General features: G+C 40.7%; 1 protein-coding gene across 2 annotated transcripts; it reads right to left on the bottom strand.

Annotated features, from left to right (window-relative positions):
- Nucleotides 1-9: 9 nt before the first annotated feature.
- LOC134462636 (bactericidal permeability-increasing protein-like) lies at nt 10-23,481 on the bottom strand. 2 transcript variants are annotated; one of them, XM_063215752.1, is made up of 16 exons: nt 23,271-23,481; nt 21,136-21,253; nt 9,745-9,859; nt 7,591-7,722; nt 6,449-6,604; nt 5,443-5,506; nt 5,247-5,307; nt 4,858-4,949; nt 4,206-4,382; nt 3,910-3,969; nt 3,055-3,222; nt 2,246-2,313; nt 2,075-2,117; nt 1,780-1,843; nt 1,466-1,542; nt 10-860 (listed from the first exon to the last, which is right to left on the bottom strand). In XM_063215752.1, exons 1-16 carry the CDS (start codon nt 23,271-23,273, stop codon nt 819-821), a joined length of 1,440 nt encoding a protein of 479 aa, XP_063071822.1. In that variant the 5' UTR covers nt 23,274-23,481; the 3' UTR covers nt 10-818. The 2 variants fall into 2 exon arrangements, with proteins under 2 accessions (XP_063071822.1, XP_063071823.1); XM_063215753.1 differs by having other exon boundaries at nt 5,443-5,485.
- Nucleotides 23,482-24,350: the final 869 nt, after the last annotated feature.

Raw genomic sequence — 24,350 nt, 5'->3', positions numbered from 1 at the left:
GGGGGGGGGTTGTTTGTTTGTTTGTTTTTCCATAGAGACTGACCTACAGTATAAATGGGTCAGCCCACCGATGCGTCCTTAATAGTGCACTGAGCCACTGAGGACTAAGTATATGGAGCTTTGAGGGGCCGTGTTTTGGTCCCAGGCCAGCCCTGCCATCTTCTGTCATCGTGAGGGGCAAGGAGCTGATTGCTACTTTTAAAAAAGAAGACTCTAGAGTAGGAGTGGTTAAAAACTCCAATGTATTTATTGTAGTTCTTCAACATTGAAGGCGTGGAGCCTACTACAGCAAAAACAAAGAAATGTACAGTAAAAAGGTGTATGTTTGCTTTTATATAAAAAAGAGCACTGAGGTGTGCACAGACTTGATTCAGTCTCTTTGGCAGTTATTAATGGCATCGATAACACTGCTGAATTGGGAGGTTGGGATAGGCAGGGGGGTGATGGGTGGTGCACTAGTGCAGGGTTTCTCAAACTCTTTTTGTCCAGGGACCCCAAATGGAGCAGAATTTTAAAGATCCTCTGAATCGCACCACAAATGTCAGCGAAATATGAGAGTTCTGCCAAATCGCACTCTACCATTTTTGTGTATTGCATTCAGGACTCTAAATTAACACCGGCCAAATGCTGGTGAAATTTCAGTTTGACTGGAAGAAAAAAAACATAAAAAAAATTAAAAAAGGTCATTTACAGCCCTGATTGCATTCATAATAACAAACCTTTCCACAGCAATGTTCTGCGGACCCCCAGGGGTCCCTGAGCCCCTACTAGGAGAACCACTGGACTAGTAGCTTGATGGGTGGAGCAGAAGGCCTGACTCAGCCTCTGAACTGAACATCTGTTCCAATCAGCATGTAATCCTGGAAGGGAAAAGACATTATTGGGAGTCAGCACTTCATATAGCACAGCACTATATGCAGGGTCGGATTAATGCACAGGCTAGATATGGCTGTAGCCTAGGGGCCCCCACCTGCCAGGGGGGCCCTGACTGGTCAAAAGTGAAAAATGGCAGAATTGTGACTCGATGCAATAGTGAAAAATGTATCTGTCATCTTGAGTACAGTTGGTAGTCATGTTATCCTTAATTCCTTGCTCTTAATTATGACACTGTCACTATGTAAATTTGCTGGAAAATTTGCCTTCCGCAGGGCCCACAGCAACCTGTAGCCTAGGGGCCCCAGGGCATCTTAATCCGGCCCTGACTGTATTTGTGTAAGGCAACATGATTCATTGTACTTATTCCAGGTTTTCGTGTTGGATCAGTTCTAGTGCTAATGCTGACAATAATAATTTTTACCTTTTACACGTACCATTTTAGCACACGTTGTAGTATACCTTTTCCTCATGATTTCTCTGGCAGTATTATAAGCATTTTCCAAATTTGTTGATATAGAAAGTGAGTTTACATGACAATATGGCGTTGTGTGCTAGTGAGTTGGGATGAGGATGGATTGGCTTATTGTACCTTCAAGACCTGCAGTTGAGTGTTCACCAGGTTCATCTTGCCAATAGTGGGTAGCGGGTAGCCTTGCTGCAGATGAGCTGTGGAGACCATTCAGATCATTCATTCATTAATTGAGTGAATGTATTTATTTCAAATACATGAAGGGAAAAAAATGAAAGCAATCGACATAAACACAATGACGCAAATCAATTTTTATAGCTTTTTTTAGGGAAGAAGTAAATGGAGATTATTAGAGGTAATCTATGAGCATTCAGAAAGGTCTGTTTTTTTATGCCAAACTACCTCTGTGTTATTGGACAAGACAATTTGCTCACCATTGATTTTGGGGAGAACGGCGACCTTCAGAACCATCAGGAAAATGTTATCGAGTGATTTCACCTGGAAAATACAACAACAAAGACATTCATGAGCGTCACACTTTTAAATAACAGCTTCCAATTTAAGGTATTTTCAGTTTTATGCATTTAATGAAAGAACTTTTTTGTCAATATCTGTTTTACTCACACAAGGGCATTGACAACGGTTATGTCTATATATCCCAAACAGATATGTAGCACTACACATGTGTTCTGTATAATCCATTAGTATTTTCGTCCCTCTTCAACTCACCTGGAAAGGCCCAACGTAGCTGGCTCCCAGTCCCATATCCAGTCTGTGGCAGAGGCAGATAGGAAGAATTATATCATATCATATTCACTACATATTTTAGGGCTTCAATGCCACTGAAATAACCCTCTCCCCCCTTTGGGAGTCTTCCCCATGCAATTGCAATCAGCTCACCTGTTGAGGGTGACGGAGCCAGCTAGTTTCAACCCGGTCACGAAGATGTGAGCGCTGACACTGGCTTCCTAAGGAAAGGTTGAGAAATAGCAATGCAAAATGTGACACCTGCAAAACGTTATTTTATCTGCCCTCTCCAGCCATACCATACCATACCACATTTAAAATGCATTGAAAACGACCATTAGTGGGAGGATGACCCCTTTGGGGCTTTAGAAATTACCAGCGATCATCAGCCTATCTGCATTTTAGTGTGTGAGCATATGCACACTTCAGGTGAATATATGAATATTGATACCTGTGCAAATTACTAAATTACTTACAGGCACAGATAATTTGATGATCCTGTATTTAAAAATATCAATCTGAGGTTTCATTTCAAGGTCAGTTTTTTTCAATCTTCATGGTCAAAGCTACACTCAGCCTGAATATAATACACATAGACATCTTGTACTGCGATGTGTTTCAGACAGCTGGTGTGGTTTACATAGATAGTGGATAGTTGGATAGTGTGGATGGATGGTGTAGTTTGATAGATAGTAGATATATAGTGTTGTTTGTTAGATTTAAACATACACAACCTCTCAACATCTTCTCTTGAGTATCATAAGGACCTATTAATGGCAATTGATCAATTAAATTCCTGATCAGTTCAATTTTAAAAGTCAATTGTGTTAAATTCAAAGATGTCAAACTAGAGCCTTTTATCCCTTAGAACCCTATTTATTGAAGGTAATTTCCATTTCTATCTGATCTAATCACAAAATCATGACTGACGTGAGAGTCTGTGTGTGTGTAGTGAGACGTACCATGTTGAGGATGAAGAGGGGTGAGAGGGTGGTGTTGGGCAGGATGGCGTAGGCCGTGACTGTGCCCGAGGCCTGCAGCGTCACGTTGTTGAGCTGGAAGCTGATGTTGGGCTGCTTGGTCGTCTTTACCAGCAACTTCATCATCATGCCTGGGTACTGCTTCTGGATCTATGATAATAGTAATAATCATAATCATCATCATCATCATCATCATCCTCAACAACAACATACTCATCATCATCATCTGAATCGATTATTGGGACATTGAAATGTATCTCGGTTTACTGCTTCTAGGTCGGATGGAAATATTAGGAGATTGAAATGGAACTGACACTTACTTACTACATATGCTTACTACAGTGCATATCCATCAGGTGTTAAAGAGGGCCCGATAGCACTGACAGGGCTCCTGGAAGGATGCTGATAACAGAATTTGACATTTTGGGGGCCCAAAATTCAAATCTTTCATGGGGCCCATTTTTTTTTAGCGGCACCCCTGTAGGGCAGCATGTAGCACATCCATAATTTTCAGTGAGCGTTTATGAAATCATGTCTGTCTAACAGCTCTAGCACTTTCTACCATCTAAAAATCAGGGGCCACTGCCACTTTTGTTCGACGTTTAAAAATAGCTGGCCTATCCACAGTAATGCTCACGGCCCTCCTAGGGACACATTAGCTTCCTGAAAAAGAGAGCACAGGTGACTTGAGGACTCATTGAGACTAGATGACTTGGAGATGATTGGATTAAATTTAGTGCAGGGTTTTTACTTTCTGAATAGATGCCTCTGACAAGGGCAGCTGAGGTCTTTAAGTGGGACTGGTGAGCAGGGAGAGGAGAGTATGGTAGGCCTTACCTGTGGGATGAAAGCTCCAAATGTCCTGGTGTTCAGCCTGATTGGGGAACTTGGGGGAATCTGTGGAGAAGTAGGATAAAGTATTCGTTTTCCTGTGAAAATTTTGCTACAAAGTAACATTTACAACACTATCTTGTTTTTTGCACCATGTTTGAATGGAGTCCGTAATCTACATAAAACTTAAAAAAAAAATACTGTACTATTCTCTAATACACAGTGTGTGTACAATATATTTTGGTAGAAGTTATTTATTCTACACTAGCAACTGCATGCAGGTATAAGTCCTCGGCACTCACCATGTCATCTGTGATGAAGATGTTGAAGGCCCCAGCGTTGTTGTAGACGAAGGCTGCAGAGTTGGCGGTGAAGGCGGAGACTCCGATGTAGAGCATGCTGTTGATCTGCGGGGGCAGACCGAAGACCGGAGGAGAGAACGGAGGCTCCTTGTGCTGCCCGATGTTGTAGAACTCACCCTGGACGGGTCGAAGGAGAGAGTTGTTTGATTGTTTTATTGTTTGTTCATTCATTCGTTCATTCTTTTGCTCATTTTTTAATTTGTTCATTCGCTCAATCGTCCATCTGTCCGCCCATCAATCCGCCCATCAATCCCTCCCTCCATTCATCCAGCCAGCCATCCATGCCTTCATTCATTCATTCATTCTTCATTCATTCATGTAAGCTATTTTATTCTATCATTTTCACTTTCCATCAGTTAATTCATTAATTTATTCCTTCCCATATTAATGTAGCCTATCTGCTGATTCAGCCATTCATAGACTACAATGTAAAATTCTGACCATTTCTAAAGTGCAGTGAATATTAAAATAGCTCAATCGGGAGTCAATGCACAGGCCTGTTTAATTCATGAATTTCTGCACAGTGTAGGCGTGATGTATTATACTGTATGAAGGACAATCCTTTCAGCAGCAGCAGCAGCAGAGAATTTACCTTGAGGCTGAAGTCCACATAGGCCTTTGAGACAATGGGAGAGGCAACCATTGAATACTCGATTTCTGCATACTTGTCCACATGCGCCAGAACTTGTATTGATAAAGAACAAAACAGATTTATCATCACATTTTATGTGCAGCCCTTGACGTTAGTGATTTTCTTATAGCACTATAACCCAAATTCATTATTTGCAGCTTTTTACCTATTCTTTAAAATCCTGTAAATAGATTTCAGTGTTTTTTTTATGATTATGCTTAAAAATAATACACACCCGCACACAGACAGACACACACTTTGTTCCAAAAAGTTATGTGCTATTTGGAGAACAGAACATCATCATTTACGGACTGAATGAATGTTTTATGTATTTTCTGCATATTTCCTACCATTCAGAGTCTTGAGGTGGGGATTCATGTCTGAGATGGCATCCGACACTAGAGGGCAGATCTGAAAGTTGAAAACTCTTAGTTCACACCCGTGAGTTGACACGCACATGTGATGAAGCCAAAAAAAGCCAAAATCTGTTTAGTATGATTGAGTTTATATAGCCGCACAAAGGTCTGCCCTGTTTGGGTGTCTTACCTGCTTCTGCAAGGCGGCGCGTAGAGCCTTGTCGATGTAGGCACTGAAGAGGTTATACAACCAGCTTGAACAGAAAGCCACAGAAGCCAAGACACATATGGGGAAGGCACTTAGTGAATGTCTATTGTGATGCCTGCGTTCTCGTATATGCCAGTAGCACTACAACAAAGCAGGGTTTTAAAGGCACACTCCTTGACTTCTTGATCAAGCACTCTTGAGCCTTGGGCTGAGAAGCCGATCCATTACAGCCCTCATATCGATGGTGCTGCAGAAATTACATTTTCAATTGGCCGAAAGAACGCTCTTCTCATTTTAAGTGCCCTTTTATGTGGTGTGAGAATGTGTGATGAATCCAGCTTTAACCAAAGAGTAAGTACATGGTAAATGTTGCAGTGTTTCATAAGTCAACACTCAGTGAGTTGAATTTAAAATGACTACTGTATATATATGGCTACATATGGCTCCATTCTCAAAGTGTTGTATTACTAATAGGGCCTACTGTACATGCAAAATGTAATGTGTGGTAACTACAATAATGGAAAGCTTGAATTCCATTCTTTGATGGAAATGAAGGCACATGATTCCACTGCTCTACTATTAGATGTTTCTCTTGCTCGAAGTGAGCACCCAGGTAAGAGACTAAATCAGCTTCCTGGAGGATAAACTGTGCATATAGTACTGTATATAGAAATATAGAAGTATAGTCAAGGAGTGTACCTTAATATAGGTCTAGCACTGTTAATTGAATCACATCCTGAAGAGTTACACACTAATCTAATTATTATTTGCTATGCAGAGCAGTTCACAGCATGGACATATTCTACATTCCCTAGCCCACCTGATGGTGTACATTTAGGCTAGTTGTAGGCCTAACTTAAATCTAATGCACAGTCTCCTAACTGGATATGAGTCTGGTTATCTGTAATTGGGCAGGGTCTTAACTTCACTGGGGTAGATTTGGTTTGAGGTGCCTAAAAAGGCAACTTCTAACCAGCTGTGATGTTACCTTGCTCCGCCGTGGAACTTGATGCTGGCGCTACCAACACTGGAGCTACAGGTGACGCTGTTGACCGCTGGGCGACCCGTCTCGTCACTCTTCAGGGCAATGCTGGTGCCAATGGTGAGCCCAGTCACTGACAGGTCGAAGGAGCCGTGGTCCTTTCTGTGATGTTACAAAAGACATAAACAGTATAGTGGTTTTGACTGCTGTATTCAGTGCACACAGTTGAGAACGCCTAGTCAGCGGCATTGCTAGACCTATTTTACGGGTATTGATTTGCTGTGCCCCGGTATGAGCTTCAAAAATGCCACCTTGGAATTTAGCTCAACTTTAACATACAGAGTAATCTACACAGAATGCACACAAAATAGCACACATGTCCTTACAATAATATAATTAATTTAAAAGCTTTTTAAAATAAATAACTGCATTTTTTTTTACTTGCACGCTTTTCCTGCTTGCATTATCTGTCGGTGCCCTACTGTGCCCCTGTATAGCATTAGGTCAGCTGACGCCCCTGCAGGACTAGACAGTTGCATTCTATAAGTCTACACACAGTTGAGTCTGCTGCTACAGAATTTCAACATCCTGTTCCTGTTGAATAATGGATAGAATACCTCAATGCCTCTACTTCTGCTTTCTGACTTTCAACCTTTTTCACATTCGTAGTTCTCCATGTTTTAATTCCACCAGGAAGCATTAAGGTGATATATTGTTCTTTAAGTCTCTCAGCTCAAACACAATTTACAGCAGTGAAAGATGTTGTTACCTTCTATAACACATCATTTCACATAGTAGACCTATTACACTATTCCAGCATGTACCAACCCTAACCCAGGAATATGTCTCCAAAGACTTCAGCTGTGTAAAATCAGCTTTTAAGGGCAATCAAATAAGAATGCATTTCTATAGGCTATCTTCCCTTTGAAGTCGTGTCATTAACTCTGTGGAATTGGAATTATCTGCGGTGTCTTTTTGATAAGAACCATATTTCTTATCCCTCAGATCTGCCGTTTTAAGCAAATGTGAGTCTCGTGTGATATCACCACATGCCACATTGATAGAAATAATTATCGGATTGCTGGAGGGAAGTCCTTAACAAGTTTTGGCGGTGTTAAATTATTTTAGTAAATGTAATTTACACTCACATGAAATGTAAGTATCGGACCCTCCAGTTGCCGTGAAGGCTAATGAAGGCATTTGAAATGGCCAGACTGAGGCCGGTGCCCGGGACCATCCCCAGCGTTGACTTGGGAAGACCGAGGTTTGTGATCTGCATTCTGTGAAAGAAACAGACAGCATTCAAGAATAGAATATGAAACTAGGATTTTTTTACCAAGTTGTTGACACAGTGGCCCTCATTTATCAAAGCAGCGTACGACGAGAATCATACGTACGTCGTGCGTACGTTCTTTTTCTACGACCAGTTGGTATTTATCAAATCTCATCGTAAGCGCAGGAAAGATGAAATCCTACGACTGCTCTCAGACGGTGTACGCCGTTTTCAAGTTGGACTTGAGATGACTATGATCACCAACTTGAGCAGCAGTTGTAGCGCAACAACTCATTATCATAAATATGTGGCTTACATAATTACAAAATGTTTTTACATGGTATATTTTGGCTATAAGCCAACGTCTACCTGTTTGAATTGGCGCACCCTTCCTGAGAGCGCTGCGTTAATTTGGCATAGGAACAAGAGAGTTCTAATTTGTGATTTGACGTGATGTGTGAATATTTGTGCAATATAGGCCTACAGCCGCGGAATGTGCCTTCAGTCGTGGGATGAATGACCGACGTCTGTTCTTTTTAACAGCTGGGAGTTCATGCGCACATCAATCAATAACCTACAGATAGTATCCTAATAATCTCCCGGTTGAGTTTCAACGTTTGATCGCACACAACTACTATCCGAATATAGGCTACACCACGTGTGTGTCCTATAACATTTTATAGTCGTCCACTCCATAGATGGTAAAAGGGCTATCCGGTCGAAGGACTGGAGCGCTGGAGAGAAGCAGGGCGCACATGAGCGCGAGAAGGATGTAGCGCACTGGACATGTACAACTCTCCTTCCCCAACCAATTGTTTGGGCACTGTTTGTTGGCCAGTTTCACGTAGGACCCTTTTCTTGGTCTCGTTTACAAAAGATAGGCCTAATCATATTTAATTGTCATATATTTAAATAATATTCATTAAAAAATATCTTCATTATGTCTACTGTAGTCAATCAAACATTTCATTGTGGGCTAACCATCATTATTTGGAAATCAATCTCTACCCCTTCCATATTGAGAACCGAAACAGTGTTGACTACTGCTGTTGATTATTTCCACGTGTTATTTTGTTGTCTACCTCGCGTAAAGCCTAATTTCAAGCTGTCAATCAACCAGAAACGTGGATGTTTTAGCCGGTTTGCGTCTCTCCATGTCGCAAACTCAGGGGTGCGGTCTCCTTCCCGCCAGTTTAGAGAAGGTGTGATTATTCTAATTACGACGGTGTTCAGACGCTGGATTTATCAACAGCCGCTCGCTCTTACGATGAGATTGGAGAGGTACACATGTTTAGTAAATCTCACGTGAGCTTCGTCGTACGACAAGATCTGCGCTCATTTCTGCGATGGTTTCTACGCAAGTTTGATAAATGAGGGCCAGTATGTGTACGAATTTTGGCAACCATGGCCTAATACAGTATACAGTTCACATTGTATAAGTTTGAGTAGTAACCATGGTCCAATAGTTATGCAGTTGGTTTTGGGATCAGCTGGTTGCACGTTCAAATCCCATCCCTTACCAGTAAGAAGAAAGTGTGTTGTCTCTCCACACCTTTATGCATGGCTGAAGTGAAGTGCCTTTGAGCAAAACACACACAACCCCATATAGTAGCTCCAGGGAGTGCAACCAACACCCTGTACCTAAATAACTACAGTACAAGCCGCTCTGGATAAAAGCATCAGCTAAATATAATGTAACGTAAAGCGATATATGAAGAGTTCTTTTCCAAAATGCTATATCCACCTTTTTTTACTTTTTGCATTTTAATATTGGAATTGACTGTTAAGAAGTCCTATAATCTATGTGTGCATTTTCAGAACATACTTTTTAAACCTATAAAATGCATTTTGCAATGCAATTCAATGGAAAGCCCAATACAAAAATGTAAATTTCCCAACATTCTATAAAATGGATATATCTCATTTTGGAAAAGAGCTCTTCATTTGTACCTACAGTATCTGTGGAGACAGTGTGAGTTGTGTTGGTGTAATAATGTGATGAAGTGAATAGCCAGTGACTGGTTCTCACCCTGTGAGGCTGTACTTGACCTTGCCGATGGGGGCCACCTTCTCCGTCCCACTGATGTCGGGCACCTTAATGGTCTTTAACTTCTGCTGCAGCTTCGACATCCCAACTAGTCGAGCTGTCAACGAAACACCACACCAGGCTTTTTAGACAAGTGGGCAGAGAATCAGTGGCACAGGTGCTGGACGAAATGAAATAACTGAAGTAGATGATAAATGTCTGCAACACTGTTAATACTCCCAGTTGTTTAATGGCACGACGTGAAGTTGCGCTTGAAAAAGGACTGAGGTCTGAAATGTTGTGCCATTAAACAACTGGGAGCATTAACAGTGTCGCGGACATTTATTATCTACTTCAGTTTTTTTAGACAAATGCCTGACAAAAGACTTCGCAAGCCACGCTGTCTTGCTTTAGTGTCTATTTTTAGTGTTTGTTTTAATTGACCCTTTTGGGAGGAACATCATAGCGCCACAGCAGTAGGCCTACAGTGACATTTTGATACCCAGAACCAGAATCAGTGGAAAGTTATATTTTTATAGTATCAGTCAGGGTTTAAATTGGGGCGGAGCCCTTCGGAGCGCAGCTCCGCCTCCTCACCTCGGAGGGACAGCCAAACGGAGCTGCGCTCCTGCTGCCCCACCCTCAGTGTATTCACAGTTCATATATTTTCACCTCTTCTTGAAATATCATATTTTTATGAAAGTTTTCCAATGATAGCAACATGAAATAAGATTAAGGGACTCCCGCATTATTTCAGTTATTATGCATCTGCATTCTGCACATGCGCTGCGAGACCACAATTTCAGTTTGTAGCAACGTTGCAACTTTGCAACAGTTGAGCGGTCCGGAGCGCTTGCTCTTTCTCACAGCTAGAACTACTCCGCTTCGAGTATGTCACTACTTCAAGCCTGTCCTCCATGCTTTCATGTTCAATGTGCAAAGTTAGTAGGCTAGATACAATGCCTTTTACAAAACGGAGGTAAGCTGTCATTTCATTTGATATCGGCTAGCTTTCAGGCAAAGTTAACCAAACAGTCATGCAGAATAGCGTGGCGTCTGCCTACTTTAACAGCAGTTTGTTAATGTGAGAAAATCAACATCAAGTTTGGGATTTCCGTCCATTGTTCTTTCAGAATGTGTAGCCATTTGGTTGCAGGTTACTTTTATGTGGGCTTAAACATGCCAGGAACGTATTCAAAGTTTTTAGACAGTAAGCAAATGACGGGATTCCTGCGTGTCCATCCTAGCGTTGCGTGTAGAGCAGTGCACCGTCTCTCTCGCGCTAGAATTGCTGCAGCAAGTTCCAATCTATTGCCGCCTTTTGCCAAAGTTATTGCTTTGCAAAAAAAGCATTTACTTAATGCGACTGAAGTGTAATTAAAACATATGCACGGAGCGAGATAGCTGAACTAACTATACTACTGAAATAAGAACGTCCCATATAATCAGTCAGCCAAAGGGGCAATCTGTAAATTAAAGACGTGTCCGAGTGAGAAGACTCTCTGCAGACTCCGCCTGATTTAAAGTGACAGTGCACACTTTCACGCACTGTAATAGAACAGCATAGCCTGAGCATGCATTTTTATTCTTTTACCTTTGTTACTTATTAGGCATAAAACGTGCTAATAAATGCATGCTAAACCCATGACATTATAGGAGAATTTAAATCAAGCATATGATCTTTTAAAACAAATTGTTATTCACATCAAATAATATGAGTTCTTAATAGTCTCAGGTCTAAGTTACACCTTTGTAGCTTGATGGTGCAGTGATGGTGGTCAGAATTAAAACTTTTTTGCCCCTGTACTGACAGTCCAATAGCATACTGTTGCCAACTGACAGGAGAGAATATTAAAAAGTAGGCTACATAAATGCATCAGGTGTGATACTGGTCTAACTGTTCCTATTTTTTAGCAACCCAATACAGTGAAGAGGGAATGAGGGTACCTTGCTGTTTTTCTCATAACTGAGTAATACATTTATTTATGTATGATATTAATTATGGGCAATAACTTCATAGAATACATGTATTTGCCTGATGGGGCGATGTTAAAATTGTTTTTTTTTTTTTAAAAGCTATTTTGACCGCGAGTGAAGGGCTCCCCCACCTCCCAAAAGCCAATTTAAACACTGAGTATCAGTCAGGTTCAACACTACCATCAATAAAACCCAATAACAATCGCAGGTTCAGAAAATAAAAACATTGTCACAAATTTGACCCCACACAGGAAAAACAGCTGAGTAATTTTCCCAGAGTCACAACAAATTTCCTCTTAACGAGTATATTTATCTCTGAATCGAGTTCATAGAGTAAAATTTCGAGTAAGAGTAGGAGCAAATTTTCAGAGTAAATGAGAAATAGGCGGAGCTTCTTGCAAAGTTAAGTTTCGTTTTCCAGCCATATTGCATTTTCTATCACCACTGCTGCTGAAGTCACGGAACAGCTCTCTGGAGGGAGAAATTCGCTGGATTTGAAAGTGAGTGTGTTTATAATCTTTCATAATCTATATGCGTTAAAATGTAGGCTATTACAAAACCCCATAGCATAGGCTACCCTTTCCATTTCCCATTAGGAATAGTGGGTGTTGTTTCTTTTAAAACATGAGACTGAACCAATGTTATTGAGCTGTCAGTTGTGTTGAACGTGAAACTGTTTAGTTTTTATGTCGTGTTGTAGTTAATTTGCCGGTACAACGTACAACAAACAAGTTATGCCTTTAATGGACCGTACAAATGCATCGCAACAAACCGTAGGCAATGCAGTGAGTGTTCGGCTAACATTGGTAATTCTAGCTTTCCGTTGGCACAACATATTGCGCCTCCGAAATGATCTGCTCGTCATTGTGACTAAATGTAGGCGAATTGTAGAGCTGTGGTTCCTAGCAAGTTGTGGAATTAGCACTGGGTGTGAAATAACAACTGGCTGTGAGCTGGATACGGTTAGCGTTGCCGTGTTTGGAAACCACATGTATGTAACTCTCGTTAGAGTAAAAAGTGGTTCGTTGTGGTAAGGCTAAGTTAGGAAAACCACAGTAGGCTAGTCTGGATGAAAATCGCATGAATGCAATTTATGCAGTCCGACCTAGTCTATCAAATTGTGGAATTAAGCCCTGGATGTGAAATAACTGGTTGTGAGCTCGAAAAGGTTAGTGTTGCCGTGTTTGGAGACCACATGTATGTAGCTCTGGTGAGAGTAAAGTGGTTTGTTGTGGTAATGAAAAATGGATGAAAAGTGGATGAAAAATCATATTCCTGCAGTGCCATTTGATGTGACCGTCTGACCGATTATTCCTAAAGTTGTGTGAAGGCTGTCGCAGTTTTGCAGAAGGCACGAACTATTTTTCAACCTGTCGCTGCGTGGCCACTTCGGTCACATGTACTTGACTCTGAGTAGAGTGACGCACACGTGGTGCTGTCCCAAAAAAATCTCTGGTGCTGTTCAGCTTTGCGTTGCGCCCGTTCTGATCGACCGTAGGCCCTACACTTGTGAGGTAGTCTGGCGATAGTTCATTGTGTTCAGAAGGATACTCAAAGCGGAAAGATTATAACACATTGTTTTTTTTTCCACCAACAGGATGGAAAACACCACCGTTGTCAGAGTGAAATATAAAGATCAGAAGAAATATGTGTTTTCTCCAACAACATTTACATTCGAGTCATTTTTGGAATGTGGTAAGGGTTTAAAACCGAAATAAACACTTGTAATGTTTAAATCATGTGTAAACTTTGAATTTACAGGACTGTTGAGAAACAGTAGGCCCTTCTGCCTAAATTACTACATTACTGCCTTATTTATTAGGACTAAATTTGGCTATTACATTACTGCCTTTCATATCAGGGCCTGTTTTTGTTTTTTTTAACCTCTTGAGCACTTTAACTTGAAAACCTTAAGTATTGCAGCCTACCCCAAACACAATTCCGTTGCCTTTTTTGATAATGACAATAAAACGTTGAATCTTTCTCCTCTTAAGTTGCCAGGAAATTTGACCTTCCGACAATGGACATTAAAGTCTTTGATGAGTCAAGGACCGAGGTTGATCAGGAAGCTTTTGCATACTTGATGAAGCAGCCAGATGTTCATGTCCTGGAAATTGATACCCCAGAGGAAGGAACATCTGAAGGTAAATGCAACTTAGTTTTACACTTTACGCCAACACAATTGTCTGTACTTCCTGTTGATTCTTGCCCTCTAGCTGCAGTATTCAGCTGGTGTGTGAATGTGGGAAAGAGAGAGACAGAGAGTGTGTGTGTGCGTGTGTCTGCGTGTGCGTGTCTGCTTGTGTATGTATGCACCTTCTCACATGAACCCCAGACAACAGGTGCTGTGCTGCAGCCTCCAGAGCTGGTGTGTAAATGTGGACAAGTGTATGTGTATTTTGAAAGCGCTTTGAGACAAGTTTAGATGTATATATTGCGCTATATAAATACAGGTTGTATTGTATTGAAGGACAACTGTGATTTTTTTTTTTGAATTGTGTGTCACAGATTCCGTTAGCTCAGGCTCCCTTGCTGATGCTGAGGCTAGTTCTGGATCTGATGACACTGTGATACTGACCCCTAGCCCAAGACAATTAAAACAAGGAGAGGAACGTCGTCTTGCCCAAGTAAGATTCATTAATTTTGTTTTGCATGTAGGCCTACAGGTGTATTTTAAAGTCATTTGTCGGTTTCTCATATTTGTTTTATGTTTAACATCAATCATTAATAGATGGTTGAAGACATCTTAAAAGGAAGCCCAGGAGGGGACAAGATCATGAATGAATATGCTCGGACAAAGTACCTGTCAGATAGCAGAAGGCGTGACCTGGTGAAGATATTGGTTGCTCATATGACAAATGAACATGGGTAGGTTTTCAAGAAATAATAATAATAATGTTGATGATGATTATGATGATTATCCGGGCCCTAAATTAACTTTTTTCAAAAGGTAAAATGTCTGGTAGCGTTAATTGCACTAGCCAAGAACGTACACTCACTAATGGGTCAAAGTGACTTTAAGTTGGTCTGTTCTGTCAGCCAAACTGCCAAATTTCACCAGCATTTGGCTGTCTGGTAGGTATTAATTTAGAGCCCTGATGATTAGGACAGTACAGTAATTATAAATGGTTGGTTATGATGCTATGACTCCTAATATGTATCGTGTGTGTGTGTGTGTGTGTGTGTGTGTGTGTGTGTGTGTGTGTGTGTGTGTGTGTGTGTGTGTGTGTGTGTTTGTAGAACAAGCCCACCTCGGCATGTGAAGGAAGACTACGCACTGGGTATCATCTCCCTCTTCCCCTATTTGGCTGACCCAAGGAGCAAGCTTGGCTATGTAATTAGCTTTACTCTGTAGTCTTTTTTTAGAATTTGGTTGTATAAACCCTGAGTTAATGAAGTGTAAATATCAATGAATTTATAACTATTTTGCTCTTGTAAAACATACAGTAAGAACTCTTTGTCTATTTGTTATATTTGTCATAGGAACATTATTACAACGCAGAAGATGGAAGTGGCTATTTGGCTTGGAGAATTAAAACTAGAAGAAAACTAAAAAAGAAGCATCAGAGGGACGAGTTAAACGTCCACGACCTTCACAAGCAGGTGACTTATTTAAGTTATTGTTGAAACACATAATAGCACACAGTTTATGGTTATATTTGATTATCTCTCATAGCTAATATGGCCATCAAGTGCAGGGACTTGTAGTTTAAATCAAACACCGTCTGTAGTTTTGAGAATACTTTGATGTCTGGGAAAATAATAAGTAAGTGCATTTTGTATGTATATTTTCTGTTATTTCAGGTGGGCCATCTGTTGATAGAGATCCTTGCAAGGAAGGCAATTGGTTGAGCGATGAACGCCAGTGTCAGGAAGCAATTGCTCTGATGAAGCACACAGCTGATGAATCGGTGGTGAAGGAAAAGATGAGGTTGACCCTAGTCTATCGCCAGAAGATTCTGCGTGACACTGACAAATCCACTGATATCCTATCCATTTTTCCAAGATTCATGGACATACCAGGCCTGGTTAGTCTTTAAGTATTCTTAAAAATGTGAATTCCAGAGTGATACTTCAGCTGCATTTTATACATCACTGATTTCTCCACTCTCTGTTTTGTAGATTGAGCAGGATTTTGCACTTCTCTTTGGTGACCCAACCTCTGCAAAGCTGATGGAGAAATGGTCCACCAACATAAAACCAAAAGTCATTGCACAGAGCCGTGGCCTGACACAGACTGCGGATCTCCAAGACCTCATCCAGAATGCTCTTGTATGAAGTTGAAGAAGGTAACCGTAATGACAGCAGAAAAAATAATTGTCAAAAAATATTACCAAACAAATAACCCAAGTCAATGTGTTGGTGGTGAATGGATAAAGTCCACCACTCCACACTATCCTTTTACTTTTATTCTTGTCCTCCTTAATGTGCATGTAAACAAGAAATAATGACTTCCATCGCATATGTCTCGTAGGTCACTTTTGGTGTTCACACACAGTTACTGTTATTTCCTAATTGCATTTTAGACAACTGGGGTCTTCATTCGTTTTATATGTGCATGTTGTCTGTCTTGTGTAATCCAGGTTGGGACAGTGACATGTCGTCCATACTGTTGCTGGTCCACCTTCTACCACCCTCCAATCCAGGGCGCAAAAGGCCAGGAAAGATTTCCGCTCATCGAGCCTGTGATCATGTGGTGAAATTCATCAAGGTGAGTTTTCAGTCTAAAATAGTTTTGCCTTGGAGCCCTCGGAGGGTGTTGAGAAGGAGACAGCTGGGGGAGGGGGAAATCTCAGTTGCAATTGGTATATTTTATTTGTTAATACTAAAGGGCGCATTGGCAGGCTTATGATGTGGTCAAGGGGGTGTGGCAGGCTGGGGGCATTTGTTCTAAAAAAGGTTTAGAACCACTGGGTCCTTAAAAGGTGAACTGTGTAGGATGTGTGGCTGAGAGTTGGTATTGCAACTAAGCTGCTCATTGAAACTGTGCTGCTTAATGTGCAGCTAAAATATCTGTTTCTAGAAATTCAAAAGGGCAGACAGTTCATGCATGAAAAGTGATGGTGGTGGTAAGTATACATGAAAAAGGTACCATTTGTGAATGGGCAGCATGGATTCTGGAAATAACCTACAAAAAATGCACACTGCCCATTCCAAATAAAAGCTGATGGTTAGATTGAAACTGCTCCAAAATGTCTTGTTCTTCTTTTGACAAGACATAGATGAAGGAATAGCAAAACTGTATTAAAAAAACATACATGTTTCTTTAATATATACATGCAGTACAATTATATTTCTCAAAGCCGTTTCTGAAGGGTACCTTTTTGTCTTTACTTTGTGTGAAAAAGGATTAATGAATGTAGTAATTCTAACTTGATTTGTATAATACCTTTTATTTTCCAACTTTCACCAAAGCCATAGTTTATTTTGTCACATACAATGATGATGGCTAGTTTTGTAATGTGTAAAACCTCTTTATACAGGTTTTTTCTTGACATTAGGTCTCTTGTGTGTTTCCTTTCACAGACTGGTGCCAGCATTCAGGGCCATTTGGAGGGCATCACACAGAGTGTCCAGCCATATCTACTTGCAGTTGGACCAAAGAAAAGTATGATCCAATCTTACTTCATTGTTGTTGACAAACAGGCCTTGCCATGCAAGTCCTCCAAATTCACTGGCTGCATTCGATGAGCTTTTTTTTTAAAGCTCATTATGTTTTCGGTACCACTTACTGCCATGAGCTCACAAATGTGTTCACTTTCTTGCAAACAACCATCTATGACATAGATGTTGAAATTACCAAAGTCAATCCAAGAGTAGCTGAGCTTAGAGCACGAATGCTGCAGTAGACAGAAATGATTTGTTTTCATTTGTCAGAAGAGTCATGCTGATGCTAATAGCCTCATACGGCACTTTAAACTTGTTCATGGTCTTTGTTCGGGGCAAAAGCCTGAAGTTAAAATGTGGCCATAGAGGCTGTTCCCATGTATATCATAGTTTTTCAGGTTTGCGGAAAGCATCTCAGTAAGTGTTGTACAAATGACAACTTGAATGTTGATGGTGTGGGAATGTTCACCTTCACAAACTTCATTTCATCCGAGGAGACAGACTTGCCAGATCAGAGTTCACCTTCTGAGCCTGTACTACTAGAAAGGCACATAGCCAAAAATTGTGCAAATATTGTAGCAGAACTTAAGCGTGTTGGCAATCCAGTTACTACTATTGATTTAACTGTGAGTACCTGTACAAGAAAGTAATTGGAGACCTTGACCGTCTAAAACAAGTGCAGTTGAAAAAATAGCCTTGACTTACAAGAGCCAATGAAAAGTGTGGTTGAGTCTAAAATTGATCAGTGTTTTGAGAATGCATTGGATCCTTTCCTTCCTTTAAACACTGAGAGTAAGAGAATGAAATACTTTTCTGAGAAATGGGGAAAAATTGATCCAGTTGAATATGTTCTAGGGACACGATTTGCTACACGTTTTATCAGAACAAGTGGAGGCTATGGCCAAACCATTGTCAAGGATAAATTCATGTACATACCAATTCTCGAGACGGTGAAGTCTATTTACCAGCATCCTGCTATAAATGATATGATGGCTAGAGACCCCAAACAAATGGAAAACTTGCTGTATGACATACAAGATGGAGCATTCTTTAAGGAACATGATCTCTTCTCCAAACAAGTGCACACTGTACAGTTGCAATTATTCTTTGATGAAATGGAATGTGCCAATCCAATTGGAAGTAAGCGGGGAATTCACAAACTTGGTGCCATCTATTTTACCCTGAGAAATGTGTCGCCCAAGTACAACTCGAGTTTACTGAATATTCATTTGGTTTCGTTATTCCATGCCCAAGATATCAAAACATACGGGTTTGATAAGATACTAGCACCCCTTGTGAAGGATATCTCAACACTTGAAAACACAGGGAATTCAGCTTCCTCAATTTGATCATCCCATCTATGGGACCATTATCCAAGTGACTGGTGATAACCTAGGTCTTCATTCTTTATTTGGGTTTGTGGAACGTTTAGTGCTAGGTACTGTTGCCGTTTTTGCTTACTGGAAAGGAGGACTTTCAGACAGTATTCAGTGAAGATGATCCCCAAAATATCATTTCGAACTAAACAGCTTCATGTTGAACATTGCCAGAAAATGCAGACCAACCCCACGCTAACTTATGTGATGGGAGTTAAAGGTCTTGCCCTTTGAATTCTTTGCAATATTTTTCACACCAGTGCAAACTTCTCGGTTGATATTATGCACGACATATTAGAGGGCGTTGCACAGTATGAGATGAAATTGCTCATTGAGCATCTCATTCATAATTACACCACATTAGCAGAAGTACAACGAAGAATTCAAAGTTTCAACTATGGTTTCACAGAGCAAAAAAACAAACCTCCTGGGCTAAGAATCTCTGATGCCAATGACTTGGGTTTAAACGCCAGTCAGAGCTGGTGTCTTTTGCGTCACTTTCCAATTATGTTTGGAGATCTTGTGAATCCCAATGATCAGCACTGGTACCTTTTTATTTTGTTGCTTCAGATAGTCAACATTGCTTTTTCTTCAGTTATATCCCAAGGCATCACCATATATTTGAAGCACCTGATTTCAGAGCACCATGGTTTGTTCAAGGACTTATATCCTAACAAAAGGTTGTTACTAAGCATCATCTCATGGTGCATTATCCCATGTGTATACGTAAAATTGGGCCCATGTTACATACATGGTGCATGAGATGCGAGGCCAAACACAATGTTTTTAAAAAACAGCTGAAAAGTTTTAAAAACATCACTAAAACTTTAGCCAAAAAACACCAGTGCCAGATGGCTTACTTGTGGCAAACATTTGATCCAAACGAGTTGAAAATGGGGGGTCCTGGCAAAAATGGTCTCTCTTGAATGAAATGAAGTTTGGTGGTAAGGTGGCAGAAAAACTTGAAGTACCAGTTAGGGCCAGCGGTTCTGAAAGTTAAATGGGCCAAGGTCAATGGAAGAATGTTCAGACCAGAGTTGGCTGTTTGTGTTGAGAACTGATGATAATGACATGCTGGTTTTCCATGTAATCAAGAATGTTCTCATCAAAGATGAGCAGGTTATGATGCTCTTAAAACACGTTGTTTAGATGAACATACCCATGCATACAAGGTTTCACATACCACTGGAGACCCTTTTGTGTTAGACATTGAGACTCTAATGTACAGGAATTTTGATGTACTGACATCATATGGTACTGATGACGATTTGTTTATTGTACCTCATTGTTTTATGTAATCCTGATTTCATCTCTCTCTCTCTCTCTCTCTCTCTCTCTCCGCTCTCTCTCTCTCTCTCTCTATTATCTCTCTCTTCTCTCTCTCTCTCTCTCTCTCTCTCTCTCTCTCTCTCTCTCTCTCTCACTCCACACACACACACACACACACACACACACACGCATGCACACACACACCTTCTCTCTCTCTCTCTCTCTCTCTCTCTCTCTCTCTCTCTCGAGCATACACACACACCTTCTCTCTCTCTCTCGCTCTCGAACACACACACACACCTTCTCTCTCTCTCTCTCTCTCTCTCTCTCTCTCTCTCTGTCTCTCTCTATTTCAAATGTTTGTCTTTATTTTATGTAATTGCACTGTTTATTTTTTATTTATATATGTATATTTGTCCATTGTGAATGAGATTTTTTTCATTTATTTGTTATTTTACTGTACTACTATTTTGCTACTATTGTATATTACTAATGTACTATTTTATTATTTTTTACAAGTTTTTTTGGAATTTGTAATGATGTGAAACTGAAAATAAACTAAGTCATGGGAGTACAATTTGTTGATTTTTATTGGTTTCTCTGGAGAGAGTTAGTTTTTAACTCTTTAATTGATCATAAACATCTCTTGATGTAGAGTAAAAAAAGAGTCAGAGTTAAATTAAACAACTCACAATAGAGTTAAAAAAATGTCAGAGTAAATTAAAATGACTCATAATAGAGTCACGTTAACTCTGAACTGAGTATATCGTATGAAGAGTAAATTTCAAAACACTCTAATTTGAGTCTAATCGCATCACGCAGAGTAAAATATTTACTCTAAATGGAGGAGAATTTACTCTAGAAAAAATACTCTTTCAAAAGAGTATTTTTTACTCTTTTTAGATAGGGACCAAATACTATCTGTGGCAGAGTAAAATTTTCTTCAATTTGAGTAAATTTTACTCAGGCAAATTTCCTGTGCACCAGATCTGAATGGCTGATTGTAATGAGTACTCAGGGCAGATAGAGTTACTAAGGGAAGTCACCTGTGTTGGAAATAAACTGACAGGGTTTTTACTTCAGCACCTGATCTTGGACACATCTGTGAATTTCCCCCTCTGAGAAATCATGACCTTGACCTTTGTCCTTGATGTAGGGTACGTACCATACTCCAGGCCCTTCTGTGTGAGTTTGACCTTGACTCCTGCATTTGTACTCAGGGTGTAGGGGACCAGGGACAACAGGGTCAGCAGCCACCATGGGGACATCCTGCCCAAAGTCACCTGTAAGTGGAAAAGATGGCAGAGGTCTGAGGTAAGCACCACACACACAAATGAAAGAATCTTGAGCTTTCCACTGAAGAGGAACCCCTTGAAGTTCTTGGAGAAGCCTCAAAGTTCCCCAAGGAACCTGTATGTGAGAAAGTGGTTCTTGGAAGAACCCAAGGTTCTCTTGAAAGCTCCTCAGATCACACAGAAATCCAAAGGTTCTTTGAGGAACCTTTGATTGTCCCTGTGGAACAACCCATAAAGACAGAGATGGTCGCTAGGGGATAAAGGTTCTCTAAGGAAACTTGGGGTTCCTCCCAGAACTGTTGGGTTCTTCGTGGACCATTTAGCATTCATCAGAGAACTGTCAGGTCCCCCACAACCCAATTCAAGTTTCTTTGAGGAAGATGCAAGGTTGTGCAAAGGTGCAAAGTTGTGCAAAACTAAGATGAGATGAGTGTCTTAGTGTTTTTATTTTGCATACATTACTGAATTCGATATTTAGCAGGTTGAATGTTCAATTGATACATAAAGCTGGAAGAATCACTTCACAGAATGTAGAGTAATATTTACCTCAAAGAGATCTGATACAGGGCATCAGCATGTGGTGAGAAAGTAACAAGTGACAATGATGAAGCCCATTTAAGTAGGCTTTCAGTTCCTCTTTGCACAAAGTCAACTAATTGTGCTTTACTTCTCCCTAAACAACTCCCATAACCCGCAACCTTTGTGTAGTTCTGCCATGAGTAGAATGACTTCCCCATTCTTAGTCTTCCAGTTCATGCAAGGAATGTAATGAATTTCAACATGTGTTTGCTGACGGTGAGATGGTCAGACTTGATAGAAGTGAAATTGAATTTGGTGGAAAGCCCTGAATTGCCCCAAGTCTTAGTGGCGGAACTGTGACTGTTGTTGAAAGAGTTTCAGTCTGAACTGAGCAGCCAAAAGCGCTAGTGTTCCCCTGATTACATGTGTTGTTCAAACGATTTCTTTTACAGCGCCAAATAGTCTTGTTGGACCAGTTGATTTTATGAGATAAAATCTCCATAATGCACTGGGTAAATACAAGATTACTGAGGTAGAAACCTGCACATAGATGGGTGAAAAGTCATTTTCATGCACCAGTCTAGGTGCCATAAATATGTCTGACTTTGCCATTGTGACTTTTACAACACTTTGTGAGCTACAGTTTTATTGTACCTAATGTACCCTTAATGGCAACCATGGCCCATAGATTTCTGCAACATGGACCAGACATACTGTAGGGTTTAATGTTTCTTGGGATCAGGATAACCAAAAGTCACAGGCGTTATCCATTTTAGCTTCTTCTGAAAGAATGGCTGTGTTTTCCAAGATGTCGCCAAAAGCCACATGACCTAGGGAGTCATGCTAGTGGGCGAGCTGGATGCTTATTGAATTAAGCAGAATCTAAATTGGAGGCAACGAAGAGGCAAGGGAGCTGAAGATTCCCAGTGCAAATAAAAGTCGTGTGACCCAGTCTGTTTTTGAAGGATCCTCTTTGTATTGGCCAGCAAAAAAGACATCATGAGTGGACTTTTAGAATCTGAATATTTGACAACTAAAAAGTCTATAAGGAACTTTTTGGCGATCTGGAAGATAGTTTAACAACTTCTTCAGAAAACCTTCTCCAACCTTCTCTAAAGTTTGCTGTTGAGTGCACAGTTGTAAAACATTCAACACCATCTCTCTTGGTTATTCTGTTGGGCTTCCCCTCATATCATTGTAAATTAAAGCTGTCATGTGTTTGACTCTACACCTTCCACAGCATTACAGGCACCAGTCCTCACACATACGGTACTGTACACAAACTTCACGCATACTGTACGCCTATCTATTCAAAAACATAACTTTTAGTCTACACAACCAGAGATTCAATTACTACTCTTCAGTCACTGTTAAAAAAACATCTAGCACTCCAGGTGCCAACACTGACAACCCCTTTCCTACACCATCAAAGACATACATGTCATAGAAACTGTCACTGATTTGGAAAATATGTTCTAGCTCTTACCATACAAAGATGGAATCGTTGAGGCAGTCTCTGTATGCAGCTGAGGCAGGAGTAGCTGAAGAGATGGCAGTAGCAGTAGCAGCAGCAGCAGCAGTAGGGTTACTGGAAGCCTCTCCCTTGTCCCTTGTCCCTCTGCCCTCTTGTGGGTGTGTGTGTGTGTGTGTCACCCACGTCTGTCCGGTCACAGGAGAGGGCTGCACTGAGAGGAGGAAGAGACGCACATGGCCTCTTATTTCTACACACCAGGAAGAGGTTTGGCGCTACGCTGAGGTGGATTTGCAATGTCCCCAATGTCACAGCTCTTTTTGTATTTATATAGGCCCGCAGCCCAACACACTCACACACACACACACACACACACACACACACACACACACACACACACACACACACACACACACACACACACACACACACACACACACACACACACACACACACAGAGAGAGAGAGAGAGAGGGAGAGAGAGAGGGAGAGGGAGGGAGAGAGAGAGCTCGGACAGAACTACTCAAGCAACTTTGTCTGCCAACAATGTTAATTACTGTAATGCACAGTATGTGTGATGAACAATAGGCTTGTTTGATATCGCAGGTTCCAAATGTTTATTTCATTATTTGTTTCAGAATGTTATACAGGCTCAATGCCCTCCAGTTTCTAGCACAGGTACTGAAAGATTAAGACACAGAATACTTGTGCCCGCATAGACAGGAGCACACATGACCAGTTCTTTGGAAATAAATCAGGCTGTGTCACAAAAATGCTGTTTTAATTCAACACTTAAAGGGTACTCTGGGACAAAATACACTGTATAAGATTGACTCTATAAGTGTTGTAATAACATTGTTTTTAGATCATGTCAGACTGAGAGTTTCCTGACTGGCAGTCATGCTTCGGGTCCACAGCAGGTGCCTATCACTTGGAAACAACCAATCAGAACCTGGGCCTGCTGCTATGTTGGCCATGGACACTCCCAGAGAGCCAGGCAAGTAATGTCTATGACAAAATGAGCCAAAGGGCTTATTCGTTTAGAAAGGTTTTAGGACATAAACTTAAATGATAACTTCAGTCAATTTCAACATG

The sequence above is a fragment of the Engraulis encrasicolus genome, chromosome 14 (genome assembly GCF_034702125.1).
Source record: "Engraulis encrasicolus isolate BLACKSEA-1 chromosome 14, IST_EnEncr_1.0, whole genome shotgun sequence".
Taxonomy (NCBI): domain Eukaryota; kingdom Metazoa; phylum Chordata; class Actinopteri; order Clupeiformes; family Engraulidae; genus Engraulis; species Engraulis encrasicolus.
This window is presented reverse-complemented; position numbering and strand designations above follow the sequence as displayed.

Coding starts and splice junctions, on each gene's coding strand:
- LOC134462636 (XM_063215752.1), bottom strand. Junction 2,314..3,054: donor CCCTCTTCATCCTCAACATG/GTACGTCTCACT, acceptor ACCTTTCCTTAG/GAAGCCAGTGTCAGCGCTCA. Junction 1,844..2,074: donor GCTACGTTGGGCCTTTCCAG/GTGAGTTGAAGA, acceptor TGTATTTTCCAG/GTGAAATCACTCGATAACAT.